Source organism: Hippichthys cyanospilos, chromosome 10 (assembly GCF_059441005.1).
Source record: "Hippichthys cyanospilos isolate Australia breed blue-spotted pipefish chromosome 10, RoL_Hcya_1.0, whole genome shotgun sequence".
NCBI lineage: Eukaryota > Metazoa > Chordata > Actinopteri > Syngnathiformes > Syngnathidae > Hippichthys > Hippichthys cyanospilos.
In genome coordinates this window covers 1,409,829-1,426,205 of record NC_142378.1, presented here as the reverse complement: position 1 = coordinate 1,426,205, position 16,377 = coordinate 1,409,829, and the positions used below count along the sequence as shown (strand labels likewise).

General features: G+C 41.7%; 1 protein-coding gene across 4 annotated transcripts in view; it reads right to left on the bottom strand.

Annotated features, from left to right (window-relative positions):
• The window catches only part of farp2 (FERM, RhoGEF and pleckstrin domain protein 2), a 31,187-nt gene that overhangs the window by 1,420 nt on the left and 13,390 nt on the right, over positions 1–16,377 (bottom strand). The window contains exons 11-27 of one of the 4 annotated variants that reach the window (XR_015866938.1): positions 15,317–15,385; positions 15,165–15,222; positions 13,872–14,112; positions 7,223–7,422; positions 6,900–6,989; positions 5,785–5,918; positions 4,869–4,950; positions 4,519–4,756; positions 3,918–4,048; positions 3,231–3,299; positions 2,931–3,020; positions 2,808–2,828; positions 2,511–2,593; positions 2,319–2,437; positions 1,951–2,114; positions 800–933; positions 119–226 (exon numbers count right to left, since the gene is read on the bottom strand). Coding sequence is in view for 3 of the 4 variants with exons in the window: in XM_088425282.1 (XP_088281408.1) it covers positions 119–226; positions 1,951–2,114; positions 2,319–2,437; positions 2,511–2,593; positions 2,808–2,828; positions 2,931–3,020; positions 3,231–3,299; positions 3,918–4,048; positions 4,519–4,756; positions 4,869–4,950; positions 5,785–5,918; positions 6,900–6,989; positions 7,223–7,422; positions 13,872–14,112; positions 15,165–15,222; positions 15,317–15,385 (1,897 nt within the window). In the remaining variant the exon portion in view is untranslated. The remainder of the gene's footprint in view (positions 1–118; positions 227–799; positions 934–1,950; positions 2,115–2,318; positions 2,438–2,510; positions 2,594–2,807; positions 2,829–2,930; positions 3,021–3,230; positions 3,300–3,917; positions 4,049–4,518; positions 4,757–4,868; positions 4,951–5,784; positions 5,919–6,899; positions 6,990–7,222; positions 7,423–13,871; positions 14,113–15,164; positions 15,223–15,316; positions 15,386–16,377) is intronic. The other 3 variants (XM_088425282.1, XM_088425285.1, XM_088425284.1) reach the window with 3 other exon arrangements.

The window sequence follows — 16,377 nt, the reverse complement described above, 5'->3', positions numbered from 1 at the left end:
GACGAATTGAAAACAACATCTAAAATGATATCAATAGTGCAGTAGCATAAACAAAATGTTAAGAAATGCAAAATATTAGAAAGAAATATGCAACTGTTTATGATGTGTGTGTTGGCACCTGGTGTGTCTTGTAGAAGAACAAGCAGAAGTTGGTGAAAACCACCCAGAGTTTCTGCCAGCCATTGCTGTTCTTGAACTTCCTCAGAAGGTACCCCGACAACTGATTCTGCACACCGCATCACAACATTGATCTAATATTACCTTCAACCGCATTAACATCGAGAAATTAACTTTAACGCTGTTAGAAATATAAGAAAATGAAATTAAGAGTATTTAAATGAAGATTCAATTAGCGAGTATAGCCCATGCAAATTAGCGTATCTAAATGTTGTATTTCAAAGTTAAATACAACTGAAAGACACAGTACAGTAGGAACACTGTATTCGGCACTAAAATACTTGTTTGAAAATAAGTGACATGTGAAAATGTGTTGAACTTTCGTGATAACGCCGACAGCCCATTTCTACCAGGACAGCGTGATGTTAGCTAGCTAGCTAAATCTTCGTCTCGAAAATGTGTATCTTCATTGGATGCCACAATGTACATGACAAGTCAGTGTTGTTATTTAATCCCCCAAGTAACGAGGTGGTGCCGCAGACGAGCGCGTCGCCCGGAGAGGAATGTCGCTAGCCTGTTAGCTCACAAGCTAGCTAGTGGTTATTATATTGTTGATTAGAACGAGGCGAGCATGATCTTGTGTAGACATTGTAGGACACGCAAAGCTTTCCAGAACCAATACCTGGTTCATGTGGAGGTAATCAGTGAGCGAGAGGTTCTGGTTGCGGTACCAGCAAACGTGTGTGATGGTGTTTGGTCTCTGGCCCTGACCCAAAAGGTAACGTGGAGGCAGCTCGGGCGACGCGGCGGGAGAGACTGAACGCGACGGTTGGGGAAAAAGACAGGAAAAAGGAAGACGAGGAAGAAGTGTTAGTGTGTTACACCCAAGAGAAAGACAGCGTTAACGTGTTACACACGAAATACTAGAGGAAGATGCGGTGTGATGCATTAGACAGGAAGTGAGGATGACACAGAAAAAGAAGAGAAAAATCATGTTACACTGGACAGTCTTACATTGGTGTTACATTACAGACTTGAGAGCAAGAATTAGTATGTTACACAAAAGAGAAAGTGTTTCTGTGATATTAAACTGGAAGAGTTATTGTGTTATACTGGAGATGAAGATGAAGTTTGTTACACTGGAGACGCGGTTCTTTTTAAGATTATGTTACACAAAAGAGAAAGTTACTGGTACATTAAAGGGACAGTGTGTAAGATTTAGACCGTTTTTCATTAAAAAGGAATAAATTAAAAGATTGTAAATTTCAAAAACATGCAAGTGAATGTGTTTTTAATGACCAATAGTATGTTTTAAATATAATCATATGATTATTATGTTATATGGGGGGTGGCTACTCTCCAGAGTGTTTTCTATAGCTACGGACAAATGTAAATGCAGCATCTGCAGCACCTCCTGCTATCTGTAATGAAAAACGGTCTATATCTTACACACTATCCCTTTATAGAAGATACACAGAAGAGCAAGAGGTTGAGTGTTCCATTGGAGAAAAAAGGCAAGGTTAGTGATACACTGGAGCCGAAAGAAAGAGTTTGTGTGTTACTGTGAAAAAAAAAAAAAATAATGGTAGTCTGCAACACTAGAGAGGAGGGATCCGTGTAATTGAACTAAATAAGAAGAGTTAGTGTCAAAATGAAGAGGATGAGTTAGTTATATTGGAGAGGAAGAGTTAGATTGTAGATTTCAGTCTTATACTGGAGAGAAAATGGAAGTTGGGTGAGTGTTCTTGGCGAAATACGCAAACGCTGTGTTTTCCACGCGTTTTTTATCGCGTTTTCTGACACGAGGAGGCGGGGGTCCTGCGGCGGCCGTACCTCCACAGCCAGGCTGTGGTCTGACATGGACACGCTGGTGTTGCGGTGCCAGCACACGTGCATGGTGGTGTTGGCGCGGTGGTGGGTCTGCTTGTCCAGAGACGTGCGCGAGGAGTTCATGTCGTCCTCGGACTCCTGCTCCAGAGAAACCTCGTCCGACGAGCCTGAGGCCGGCCGGGGGAGGAGGCGAGGACGGATTGAAGGAGATAAGCGAGGGGCGGGAAGCTAGCACGCTCACCGGACACTTCATTAGGTACCCCTGCGTCAACACTTTTTTGAAACCCCAATTTCTTCAGTTGATAGCGGATGTCGGGTATTCCTAATAAAGTGTCCCATCTCCAGGTCACATGACTCATTCGCTATCTTACGATTCGAGTGATCGGTGAGGCCTCCGTCCAGGAAGACGGTGGACTTCTCCTGGGTCTTCTTGGCCAAGTTGATGGCCATGTTGAGATCCTCGATCCACTTGCTCATTTCCACTTTGGAGCTGCCAAACATGGACGTGCATGCAGATGAACAGGAAGTGGTGTCACGGACAAACAGGAAGTGATGTTACTGACCTGGCCGCCACCACAATGGTCCTATGTGCAGAGTAGATGGTGAAGCAGTGAGGTACCGCCCACTCCTTCTCACTTTCCTCCACCTGTAGATGGAAACAAATTCCCTTTCTTTGAAGCCATAACCCAGTCTTGATACCTTGGTTTAAAACTATAAAATAAAATACCTGGTCTGAAACCATAATTCCAAACTCAAACCATCATCTATAGTCATCAAAAGCAAGAAGTGACTTAAGCGAGGGACAATAAGGACAAGAAGGAGAGGGAAACTTTGTCGGGTGTCCAACTTATCAGACTTACCGGAGCGTCCAAAATTATGAGCTGCGGCCAACGATCGAAAGCAGAGACATGAAAAAGTGAGCATGAGCTTGTCCTTCAAACGTCCCTTCGATCCCCTCATAGAAAAAAAATAAAAATACTCACAATCATGCCATGGAGAGGCAGCTGTCCATGCACTTTGAACTGATTGGTTGCCGTAACGCCTTTGCTGGTGTAGAGGAGCATATCTGAGAACTGACAGAGGACAGAATATCAGAATACATATCAGAAATTCCTATAGCTGTTTATGAAAATGTAAGGAACACCCCGAAAAGAGCAACAAGAGTTAATGACAACTGATGTTAGTTTAACACGTTCTGGAGTACAAGTAGCATCAAATCAAAAGAAAACAAGAATCAACAAGTATTGGGGGTTCTTAAATCTTCATTGTTGTTGTGTCCTCACCAGGAAGAACATTCTTTGCTGCAGTCCCTTCTTGGTCAGCTTGTACAGGCAGCCTTCTCGTATGAACTCCTTCACAGAGAAAAGGAGACAGTCACAGTTTTGTTTAGCGCCCTCTAGCTGCCGCCATATGACACCGCACTCACTTAAACCTGACTTGACAAAGAACCCCCAAACCCAACTTGAAAACCTAAGAAAAACCCAACACCAGAAACAAACCCGAAACTCAATATAAAATGCTATCAACCTTGCCCTTTAAAATCCTACAAGTTACTTGAAACAATGCAAGTATTTGGAAAGTGATTTAAAATGCTAATTTGAAACCTCATGTTGGATCCTCTGACCGAATCTTGAAACCCTAACCCAATTATTGCATTTTCTGCAAGGCGCACCCTCAATTAATGACAGTTAAAACTTTTCCATATATAAGGCGCAACTGATTATAAGGCGCACCCTCAATTAATGACATATTTTAAAACGTTTTCAATCACAATATAGTAATACTCAAAGTAATAACAATGATACCTCTAAACTCTCAATGAAGCTTACTTTATCACTTCATTCCCAATCTCAATATTGATCCATATATAAGGCGCACCTGATTATAAGGCGCACCGTCATCTTTTTTTTTTTTTTTTAATTAAAGCCTTTAGATGCGCCTTATAGAGCGGAAAACACGGACCACCTTACCCTTCCCGGTGCCGTCAAGTTGTCGATCCCAATGAGGTCTCGCTGCAGCTCAGTGAGCTTCTGGAAGTTCTCTAGGCGGATGAGGCTGCTCTGAAGCTGTGTCGCAATCTCTGCCACCTCTTTCAGAGCCTCTGCACATGCAAAAACATATAATAGATTGTATATTTTAATCCAGTGGTTCTCAACCTTTTTTCAGTGATGTTCAGTGTTGACTTAAAGCAACGATAACTGATTAATTCAATAATTATTTTTAAAGAATTTTTGCATGTTTTATTTAAAACCTCGTGTACCCCCTGAAGTTCCTTCAAGTACCCCCAGGGGTACTAGTACCTCCATTTGAGAACCACTGCTTTAAACTGTAAAAGTAGCGGATGGTGCATTGGGGTTTAACTAACTAGAAAGATCAAATAAAAACTCAAAGGCATATATTCTTTATCCCCAGCAAAGAACTATGAGAGGAGCTGATTCTCTTGATACTTAATTTGTATGTGTCTAATACTGCCCTCAAGTGGCCAACGTGTGAATAAAAATGAATGAGCATGCCAGAATTCTTTACATTCAGTTTCTTTGTCTCATTTTTTTTTTTAGTGCATCCTTTCACCTTTGCAGTCGGTGTGATGGCGGTGGGTGGGCCCGTAGTGCTTGCACAGGCGTTCCAGGATGAGCTTGTAGTGCATGAGGCGCTGAATGGGCTTCAGCAAGAAAGTATTGAGGGGTAGGTAGCACACTTTCTGCAGCTCAAACTCTTTGTAAACCGTCTCCAGTTTCTTCAGCCGCTTGCTGGCTTTCTCCAGCTCAGTCAACACCTCGTCGTGCTTCTGCAGGTACCCGGTGAAACCCTGAAGAGAAAGCAAATTCTTCACATACAAGCTAAAAGCCTTTGGAAATTCCGTTAAGATCGCCGAGGAGGAGGTAAAGTGGATAAAATGTGAAAATCAGGTGGAATCTCACCTTGAGAGCGGACATATTCTTCAGCATCACGTCACCGATCCTTTGGTAGTCTCCTTTGACGTGAGCATTAGATCGACCCTCCCTGCCGTGGGGGAAAAAAAGAAATAAGAACGTTTCTCTTCATTCCACAAAAACCTGAAAACAGTGGTCAAACACAGACGCGTTTGAGAGCTTCGTTTAGAACACTCGTTCTCAACCTGAGGTGCAACGTAGGTTGAGCCACACTGTGTGTGTGCCCTTGTTTTTTTTTTAGACTGAGGCGGGACCAAATTTTGGATTTTAATGTCTTTGTGGGGACATCTTTTACTCCTCTCTCCTTCACCAAGAACATAATAGCCATCCTTTTTTCTTGTGCTCGCTGCTTCCACAGACAACTTTCTCTTTCATGATTCAAACAAGGTTATATTGTTAAATAAAACCTTTGCCATAAAATAATAGTAAATCAGGAAAAAAATGTACATTTATTCTAATGGTGCGCAAGAAATTTGCAGGGTTTGATACCTCCAACAAGGAGATCTACTGGTTTAGACAAAAGTAACACTTTGCTGCCTACTTTTGGTATTTTTGTGCAAGGGATCAATAACTTACAGACTTTCACTGTTTGTAGCAGGACTTAGCCTTTATCTCGTGGGAGTGCTAACTTACTGAAATAAACGCCTTTGAAATGTTATTAGTTCAAAATGCTAACCTGCTACTCAACTCGGTTGAGTTTAGCAAACTACCTTTGTATGCCCCAAATTAACCTGTATTAGCGTATATACGTGAGTTTAGCGACCAAAGATAACATGGCTAGCATTGCTGTTAGCTCATGAAGCCTCGTCGCCACTTAGCTAGCAAGTTTAGCAGATAAGGTTAACGTAGCTAGCTAACATTGCGGGCGTTGACTTTTTGCGTTGGCTTAGTATCTGGAACGCACCAGAGAGCTAGCCGCTGATCCAGCTCCTTGAGGAACCCGCGGTGGAATTCGTAAATGGGGTCGATGTTGGAGAAGAGCAGCGTCATCAGGCCTTCAGGCATGGCGTTCTCCTTGATCACCGCACTGCGGAACCACTGCGAGGCGGGACACAAAGCGCCATTTCAATTTTAAATACAAAAATCCAAGAATCATTTTAACAGACGGTCTTCCACATGACAAAAAAGAAGCGCGGTGGAAGGCAACAGACTACGTACATCATGACCTTTTGTTTTATTTATGCAAGAGCAGTGATTTATGCACGTTAGAAGTTTTTAACTGGAGGCATATGCTTCCAAGCCACAAATATTTGATTGTGGTTCCCCTGTTTGGTTCTCTCTTGTTTATCAAGGTTGCACACAATGTGAATTTTGACAAAAAGAACCTTTTTCCAAGAAAAGAAACTTAGTTGCACATTATCTGTAGATTTAAAAACAACAACAACGTATTCAATTTAATTACCGTGAATTTTGGACTATACCCCGCGATTGTTGTCTCATGAGACATGCGGGTATTATGCGGGTATTATACTGTAGTGTGGCATATCTGCATTTCCTTTACTAGCCACCAGGGGGCAATCCACCGGTAAAACAAATGTGTGTCAATCTGTTCAATGTGTCAATTAATTAAAAAAAAATCTTTGAAATAAAAGTGAAAAGATGTGACTCAATGGCTGTGTTCAAAAAGAGTTTTAAAAGTCTTGTATTAAAAATATAGTATTACAAATCCAAACATCAATACCATTATAGAAATACTATCTTTTTGCATTAATATCTGATGTTACAACCTGCGGCTTATAATACAGTGTCGCTTGTCTGTGACAAAACTTTTTTTTTCTCAATATTTGGTGTTGCTGTGGGAGTTGGAAAAAAGTTGTTTAGTATAGCGACAAATAAGAGTGATATAAACATGTGCAAAAAAAATGTTTTACCATTTGGTTTCCCAAAAAAAAAAGATAAAAATAATTTAAAAAATAAATAAAACTCCAAAGTCTGTTTTTTGAGAGTGCAAAAAAAATAAAATAATTATAGGTTTTATTTTCAGGCTATAACCGCCCAGCCATAATGTTGACCACTCACCACAGTGATGACTTCCAGGTCCTTCAGGTAGGTTCTTTCCGTGGTCAAAATCTCTTTGGCAATGAAGTAGGCCTTGTCAGCGGGATACCTCTGAGGAGCAAAGAAAATCAGGTTTCAAAAATCACATGACAAGTTGCACAATTACTTCAGGGGAAATGTTAAGAACGCCTTTGAGGAGGTACATTTTGGAATTGGATCAGTGCAGGCAAAGGACTGTGCGTAATTTGTTTGATTTTTCAAAGCCAAGAGACAAAGAGACGAAAAAGCGACACGTTGGGGACGGGAGCTGTGAGGCAAGGTGGCGGGGGGGGGGGGGCATATACCTTCCTCCTGCCCTCCTCATCCTCCTCTATTCTGGCATTGCTGCCCACCTCGCTCTGGACGGGGCTTTGCAGGGGCGAGGAGACGGCGGTGGTGGCAGCCTGGCCCGGCAGGCTGAGTGTGGACATCTGGAAGGACGGAGACAGGCAAAGGGGGCTGGTGGCGTCGAAGGGGGACAGCTGGGGGCTGTCCAACGCCATGTCTGCACGCAAAAAAATACAACATTAGGGCAAAGGACTCAAATTTGACAAGCACATTTCTTCCAATGAAGACATTTTCCAGTATTACATTAAACTGGTGGGTCCCAAATGGGGCTCGGTGAGATTTTAACGGGTTTTGCTATCATCAAATCTGATTTAATGCTGCGATAGGAACAACGCAGGTTCCTTTTCAAATTAAGAGCAAATTAATTGGAACATGAAGCACAGTATCACTCAATTGTGTAATAGTAGATCCTTTGCAAAACATTGTGATTAGTGACAATAAAAATAAAACTGATGATGCTAGAAAAACAACCTTCAGTAGTCGCAGAATAATTAAAGAGATATCCCTACAAACCTAGTTTCAAATTTAAATGAATGAAGTCACATTTTGCAAAGCACTCTTTTTTTAAGTCATTTTTGTCGATCCAAAATTTATGTGCACAGGTTGTGGGGTGCTTATGTATTTAATATATTTATTATTGAATATCAGAATGACTTGTGATATTACATAAGTTTTGGTCTTTTAGGTTAGACCCATGCCAAAATGAAGGCAAATCATCAGCGAATGAATATGACAGTTTCTTAATCTACTTCGATTAGACTTATTAACATTGAGTTTAAAAGGTTCACTATGACAACAACACAAAATTCAACCGAGCGAGCTAAGCGCAGGAGTTAAAAATTAGAAAAGGATTTACGATAGTACTTTACTTTTTAATATTATTCAAACTGTGGATCATCTCTAGATGTTCCGTGTATTTCTATTCTTCAAAGTGTCTGTTAGCACAAGGAAGCAATTAACATTAATCATATGAAAAACTGTTGCACATATGCCAGAGTATGATGTGTTTTTTTGTTTAATTAACCCTTTAAATTATTTCTAGTAGTTTCATTTGTTTCTATTGTAAAACGTGGTCATTAACAGAGCCAAACACGCCAGACTTTGGGCGTTAAGTGGCCCGAACATGGCACAGAACGCTTTATGCGGTACAAAAAGTTCCTGGGTGAAATTCCTGTGGTCAATGAAAAAGCGCCTAATGTTTCCCATATTTTCTCCCTCCCCTGCTATTGTTTTGACAGGCCTCAGTGAGAAGAACAGATGATTCAGACTCAGAATCAAAATCAAACCGCAAAAACAAAATAAAACCGCACACAGCTAACATCCTCCTGTAGCTTCCTCTTAGGTCAGCACACAGCTGCTCTTCCACTTGTCTAAATACAACACAGAAAAAAAAAAATAGGAAAAAAAGGGGGTGGAGTGGAGAAAAACCAAAGGGAAGAGAAAGAAAAAAAGTCTTTCCGTGACCCGGAAACAATTGCTCGCGACTAATCAGGAATGTGGTCCGTCTGGAGGGCGTGGAGTTGTTTATAGTTTATCTACAACAGGCCTGCACCAGATCGGAGGGAGGGGCAACTCTTCGTTGGAATGGCTTTGGCTATGAGCTTGTCCCAAAAAGCACACACACAGAACCAGGATCCAGTTAAGCCTGTCACTACTTTCAACTGCAATACAAACTACAAGATTTTTTCTAAACCCCCAAAATGGAGTATCGAAGGGAGTTACATTTGTGATGCTAAAAAAAAAAGATGGATTTCTATCTCTAAAAAAACGTTTAACCCTCGTGGCATCATGTTACAAATTATGGAAATTTCTTAGATTTTTTTTAAATATCATAATCAATGGGGTGAAAAACTCTAGGGAGCTGAAATTTACAACATGATTAAAACATGGAAAATGTCAAAATGCAACGTTTCGGATATTGCTAAGCGATTGCTGCTGGACGTGTGAGATTTTGTGTACAAAAAGTGACTGTCCAAATTTTGGAACATATAAACCCATTATAATTACAATTTTTAATAGGATTCATGACATTGATTTTCCTGCGATTTTTGCAACGTTCCACTGAGCGGCGGTTAAAGTATGTCAGCAAACAGAAAATTCTTTGTTGACTTGTGTTTCACCTCAAAACACTAGGTGGCGGTAGACACCAGTTAAAGTGTCATCGTCACTTCACAGGCTACTAGGACAGATCATACCATTTTTCCATTTTTTGTGGGCGTTAATAAATTCAACCTACGCGTGTATGGATGGAGCTGATGCCACTGAACAATTTGAGCGGTTGAAGGAAAAAAATATTCACAAATAACTTTAATTATCACGCCTTTAAAAGCCTTTACAAAATTACGGAAAAAAATGCAACGTGTATAGTTTGCAAAGTGTGTGCACAAGGGTTAAGTCCAACATGTGTGGTACTTGTCTTTATTCTTCTTGAGAGAAACATACAAAACACTTAAAAGTACATCTGGACTTAAAAAAATACATGTGAGATTTGCGGACGAATGGACGTCTAAGTGCATACAGTAACTGTCAGCCCTGTCGTGGAAAATCAACAGTGGGTATGGAAAGTAAGTTTGGAGCATCGTGTTTTTCCAATAAATGAGATTGGATTAAAATCATTGACGAGATTGTTTTGTTTCAAAACAAAAGTGAAATATCACCATTCCATTTCAGTCACCGTTGCCGCGATTAAGACAATTTTTGCATGAACATTTTGTAAATGAGTCATTTTTGTTTTTTAAATTTCGCTGTGACAATGTGCTAAATTCCCGCCAGAATATTACGTATTTTTTTTCAAGTGGGTGGGGTCTTCCAACATCGGAAAAAGTGGATTTTTATACTTAAACAAGGTCTATCTTTCGATACCCACTGAAACTAACTTCAGTGTGCGAAGGGGCACCAAGCAAAAAACAAACAAAACAAAAAAAGATTTAACTGAACACAAATGGCCATACACCCTGCTTCAAAGTGGCATACAACTGTTCAGTTACAAAAAGTAGAAAAAATTACTGTCACAATGACATTATAGCTGCAAACACTCTAGGACAGGAATGGGCAAACTAGGGCCCCGGGGGCCATTCGTGGCCCGTTAAACTTTTTAATCCGGCTTGCCAAACTTGAAGAAATGACCAGTCAGGAGGAAATAATATTAAATATTGAATGCTTGTAATGCTTTTGGTAAATTTCTATTGAAATATCCCATTTTTTTCAACTATGCGATGGGATATCAAATCACTTCATCCATCTGCTCCCGGTTTGGCTTTTTCGTCAAATTTTAGAACCCTTTGTGGCCCTCTAGTCAAAATGTTTGCCCACCCCTGCCCTAGGATGTACCAACGTACCAAAACAAAAACAAAAAAACCTACTCCTGAGACCAAGAAGTGCCTGGAAAAAGGGGGTGGGGGGCTGAATCGTGTCACTGATGATAGCGTGCATCGGAATAAATCTTAATGAAATTAAATCATGCAAAGGAGTCTCTGAAATATTTTGCAAAAAGTTGGTTCATGTTCCGCTTGACTTGCTCTTAGTTTGAAAAGAAAAAAAGATTCCGTTTCCATCACGGCGTTAATAAACATTACATTGGAACCATGTTTAATTTTTCTATAGTTCCATAAGTACCCCCCGGGATACTGATACTCGTACCCCCATTTGCCACAATTTGGAGACCGCACTGGCGGAATGAAGTCATCCATTATGTGAAAGCGCCACTGAATTTGTTCCTTTTAACACAAAGCTCTTTTCTACGGAAATAAAGCAATAAAAATGAAGCACCGCCAAAAAAAAAGCTGCAACTCCAGAGGTCCTTCATCGACAAAAGAATGTATCCGATTGCAAGCAAAATTCAGCCACTTTTATCACTTGTATAAAAAGGTAACATGCGAAACCACAACAACCCTGAAATCAAATCATGCCAACACCCTTAAAAGGCCCCTAAGATCACATCTTGTGACACGCTTGTGACCCACAACCGCCACATCATTAAGTCTACAATGCGTCTTCTATGCGGATACATTCAGGAGGGACAAAATGGCTCATCGGCAGCCGACATTCTTCAACGCGGCAAATTGAGCCTTGGTCGAAATTCACCGTAAACGAACTCCAACAACAGCTGCTTTAGCCACAAGGGTGTGAGCGAAGGGTCGCTTCAATTACTTCCAACTCCACCCTAAGACTCAAAAATTCACAATCGAGAAGAAGCACCAAAGACAACAAGATACCGTCTTGATTTACGAACCACAGGAAGTAGAGTCATGCGAGGAATACAAATATTTATACACATATCTTAAAACCAACGCGTAGAAGTAATAGTTTCCTGCATGTGTTGTGAAATGAACAAAATAAAAAATAAACCTTCAAACGCAAGTACTTTGCAATGATACAATTCCTATGCCGCAATGGCTATAGGCTCACAGTGGGCCGGAAATCTCATTTTGTCCTAAAATAGCAAATTTAATGTTTTGCCCCCACAGATCCGCACTGTTGATCCGTTCGGATGTTGGCTGTTAGTTTCAAACAATTGCCTCAAAGTGCAGAAACAGTTCAAACTAATCTATTAACTCTCTTGGACTTATGTCGATAAACTGCGCCCGCACAATTTTTTGAAGACGATATAAAACAGTTCGCTTGGATACGTTTGTTTTGCGAAAAACAGACAGCTCTGATTGCGTCGGTCAGACACGAAGGTAAACTTTAAATGGTAGCAAAATAACTTACAAGACCAGCACGAGCAATAAGATATACTGTATATATTTTTTGAAATTTAACATGAATTCTTTTCATTCCTGAAATTAAGGAATTGAGTCATGAGAGGATTCCGCCCAATGTGGATTTTAGTTACGCTCGAAAAATGTGGTAGTTAAGTATAAGAAAATGGTGGGCGCTGCCATTATCAATGTGATGTTACTTCAGTTAAAAAAAAAAAAGTCTAAATGACATCAACATGCTGTAACACGTATACCAGGCCAGGATTTGGCACAAATCCTTCCCCAAGAAGGCTGAGCACTAAATACTCTTTCATCTATATGGTCCCAAAAATTAGCACATGTCAGCAAGCGCCACGGTCACCAAAAACTCGACCGGCACTTTAAGTTTAGTTCTTTAGTCACATAGGCAATAATCATGAAGACCCTTCTAGGGAAGGGTGGTACCAGGAACTATTGGGGGTAGGAGACTGCTGGAACCATTTTTATTTCCATTTCAAGTGCCATTACTAAAGGTTCCACGAACATCAGGTGAAGATGCAGCTTTTGAGCCCTATTCAGTATTTAATGGGTAAACTGTATTGGCCAAAGCTGAGTTTTTCTCAGGGTCTAAACAGAAGAACCACAAAGTTTGCATAGGTAGATCTGCAAGTGCCGATAGCAAACTTTGGGTGTAGTGGAACATTGGATTGTTACGATTGTCTGGATTTAGTTCTGAGAACTATAAACTCGAGACAAGAACTTCAGGTAGCAACTTTTGTATTCTCAGAAACCAAAAAAAGATTTTTTGTAAACTAGAAAGCACCGTTTTGGGTTCCTATTTTGGTGTAATTTAGTTCCAGGGCCAAAAGAAGACCATTGGTATCGAGTACTCTCCAGAGGTCCAGGAACGTTTGGCGGAACGTGAGGCACTGGACTGAACTCCTTTTAGTGCGGCCGGCGACGTACAAGTGCCAAGATCTAAAGGTTCCTAAAGGTTGCGGGTGTTGAGACCCGTTTGTATTCTCCAAAAGAGCGCGTGTAAACTAATGGTCAAGGTGACCTGGTTTTGGTGGCTTGTCGGACTTGAACTAAATTTGCGCATGTCCAGGGGGGTCTGCGAGGGCCAGAGCCTGGAGGTTATGGCACTGAATCAGGAAGTCCTCAATCCCAGCATTCCCCGCGAGCGAGTTGCTGTAAAACAGATTCTGCTCCGGCGGCAGGACGCCGTCCGAGCCCCAGTCCGAGTCCGAGTCGGAACTGCCGTTACCGGATCCCTCGGTAGCGGTGGGCGGGTAGCTGAGCTGCTCCAGCTGCTCTACCAAGTCGCTGAACTGCACGGCCGAGCTGCCCTCGGAGCGCACGGAGCACGCCGGGAAGTTGACCATGGAGCTGGCCTCCGACTGAACGTCGGAGCCCGGCAGGCGCAGCGACGAGGCCGAGTCCTGAGCGGCCGACGCCGACTCGCCCGCAGAACTGAGCCCCAGATTATCCATGGAGCTGCACTCGGATCGGTTGATGAGCAAGGAGCTGGTCTCGGAATGACCCGCGATGCCGTCGGGGAAGGGGTTCGCGCTGCCGTTCAGGTCTTCGATACCCACGCTGAAGAGCCCGTTCTTAATCGGATCGCGTTCGCAATCGAACTCCTCCGCGTCTTCGTCGCGCTCGTACGGGTAGGCCTCGACCCCGCCCCCGTAGAAGGACATTTGCGTGGGATCGTCGTCTATAAACTCCTCCGTGATACGCAGCGGCGAGAACATTTGTTTGGTGCGCAAGAGCTCGGCCTCGAAAGCCTCCGGAGATAGAACCCCCTTCCTGCCTGCCCGTCTACCAAAAGGTTTACTATTCTCACTTTTGAGCGCCTGTGATTGCGGGGGGCCACCTTCTACACACACAAACGCGGGGCTGAAGCGAGCGGTGGTGGGAGCACCTGGGAAAGAGTAGTGAGTCGGGGGATTGGCGCCGTTGACGACGTCTTCCTTGTGAGGCTGCTGCGGCTGTTGAGGGGACGCCGGCGAGGGCGGCATGGCGGGCGAAGGCGGCTGCTGTTGGTGGCGGTGAGCTGAGAGGTCCTTCCGAGGGCTGACGTTGGAGATGTGCGACGAGTGGAAGGGCACCGAGGAAGCGGGAGGGGAGCACGGCGTCCGGAGGCGCTCGTTGAACGACGAGCTCTGCGACCACAACAAACGACTCGATGAACTTAAGATACATAGCGGATACGCAATCATAGGATTCAATGGAATTCTGCCGGTACCTTGAAGGTAATACGGTTCTGTTTGGACTAGATGTCAAATAACAGATAACAGGCAAACTGGAACAGTTCAAAAAGCCATAATTCACCAAATATAAGATGCACTTTTTCCCCAAAAATGAAGGCCAAAAGTATGGGTGTGTCACATAAACGGTAACAAAGATTAGATATATTTTTTAACTCTTTATTCTTACTTAGAATAATTACCGTAATGGTACAAGCTAAAGGGTGGATGTCAGTTGGCTGTTGCAGCTAACAGCAGGTTGTGTTAGCTGAGATTGTTACAGGATTGTTTTCAATAAAAGAAGCGAGCAGGCTGAACCAACGCCCGAGTCCATCCTTGTTCACACACAAGAATATCCAGAAAACAGAGAGGTTATGATGTCTCCGGCTGATTCAATTAAGAGTGGCAAGGTGTGGAGCTGCATGCACCGGTTAGAAAATATGGGAACTTGGATTTTATTTGACTCGCTTATGCTTTGTGGTCTTTTGGCAGATACACACAATCATAAACTTGGTGGAACACGAATGGTGCGCAACTGGGTATTTAAAGTCAAATTGAACTCGAGCTGAGTTGAAAGGAGAAGGAAAAAACAACAGATTCAAACGCATTTGACGGGACACTGGCGCAACATTCACTGACCGCTGACAGTGAGGGAAATCTGAAACATACTTCACTTACAACAAGTATTATTCTGTTTTTATTAAAGTTTTTATATTGTCGCCAAACTGTTGGTGCATCCTATAAATGGTAACATAGAAAATACCCGAATTTTCCCCTAAAACTAAGCATGTGTCCTAAGGCGCATCCTATATTTGGAGAATTACAGTATTTGGTATTTTGAAGAGGTTCAGCTTCATCTTTGTAAAGGCAGATACCGTAATGAACCTCATGCCAGAAGGAATGCCTAAAATGATGGCTACATACTGCAAATAAAACTTGAATTTCAAATGACAAACAAAGCAACTGACCTGTTTTGGCACATCTATGGTGAGGGAGCGAGATGACGTTTGGATTTTACTGTTCCTCCTGCCAAATATCAGAGGTTTTATCAAGACATTGTGGGATCAATTGATAAACAATGAAAAATTGGGGAAAAACACACACACACACACACACACACCTCTGATACGGTGTTCTCTTGGCTCCGTTTTCCCTTACGTAATCCACAAGCTGCTTCTGTGTTCGCCCGCTGAAAGGATAAGACAACTCGAAATAGGGCTGTGAAATATTATCAAATATTTTAATAATCGATTATTGCATTGACGATTCTTTGGATAGTCTCATTTAGCATTGAAGCGGATTTTAAAACCACTTTTCTCGAATTTACTTTATTAACTAACTACAGTATATTTAGTCATGTTTAGTGGGAAAAAAAAACACTAAACAACAATTAAACAAGAGGGACACAAGAGAGACATTGTTTTAGAAATGATAATCTGTCCGATTTCATGAATGACTACATAAATCACTAAATAAAAATGACTGCTGAGAGACTGAAATCAGATGATTTGGACAATTTCAAGATACAATAGCTCCAAGCGATTACTCGATTAAAATAGTTTCCAAAGAATATAATAACAACTGATTACTTGTTCGATATATCAGTTCGATATACTGTTTGACCAAAAAGCATTATTGCCATTTTTTTAAGATACTATCACATTATAAACAACAACAGTTTCAACAAGTATGTTTTCCTTTATGTTTGTATTGATTCTCAGTAGGTCATTGTAATCTGCAAAGGAGCACATTGCTAAATTTGCTAGTACGACGAAGGGACCGTAACTGTCTCACGCTGGTAGCGTATCATTTTCGTTAACGAGCAAATAATGACAGCGTACTCAAAGGATATTATTAGTACACGGAATACTTGAGAGGAGTGGTTCTTCTCTACCTTTTTTCAGTGATGTGCCCCCTGAGAATACTTTTTTTTAGCCAAGTACCCTCTAACTAGCGCAAAGCATTTTTAGATGGTCAAAAAAAAAAAAAAAGTGCTGCGGCAGGTCATTTGCAGTGCTACCTAAACGTCTTTTATCCAGCAACTGCAAATTATTATTTAACTGGTTGCATTTGTTGCTTCATTGAAAAGTCAGGAAAAAAATGAAATGAAAAATATATAGATTTTTTTATGAATAACCAAATGTTCTGTCCTTTCTAGATGTTATAATGGCTTCTAACGGA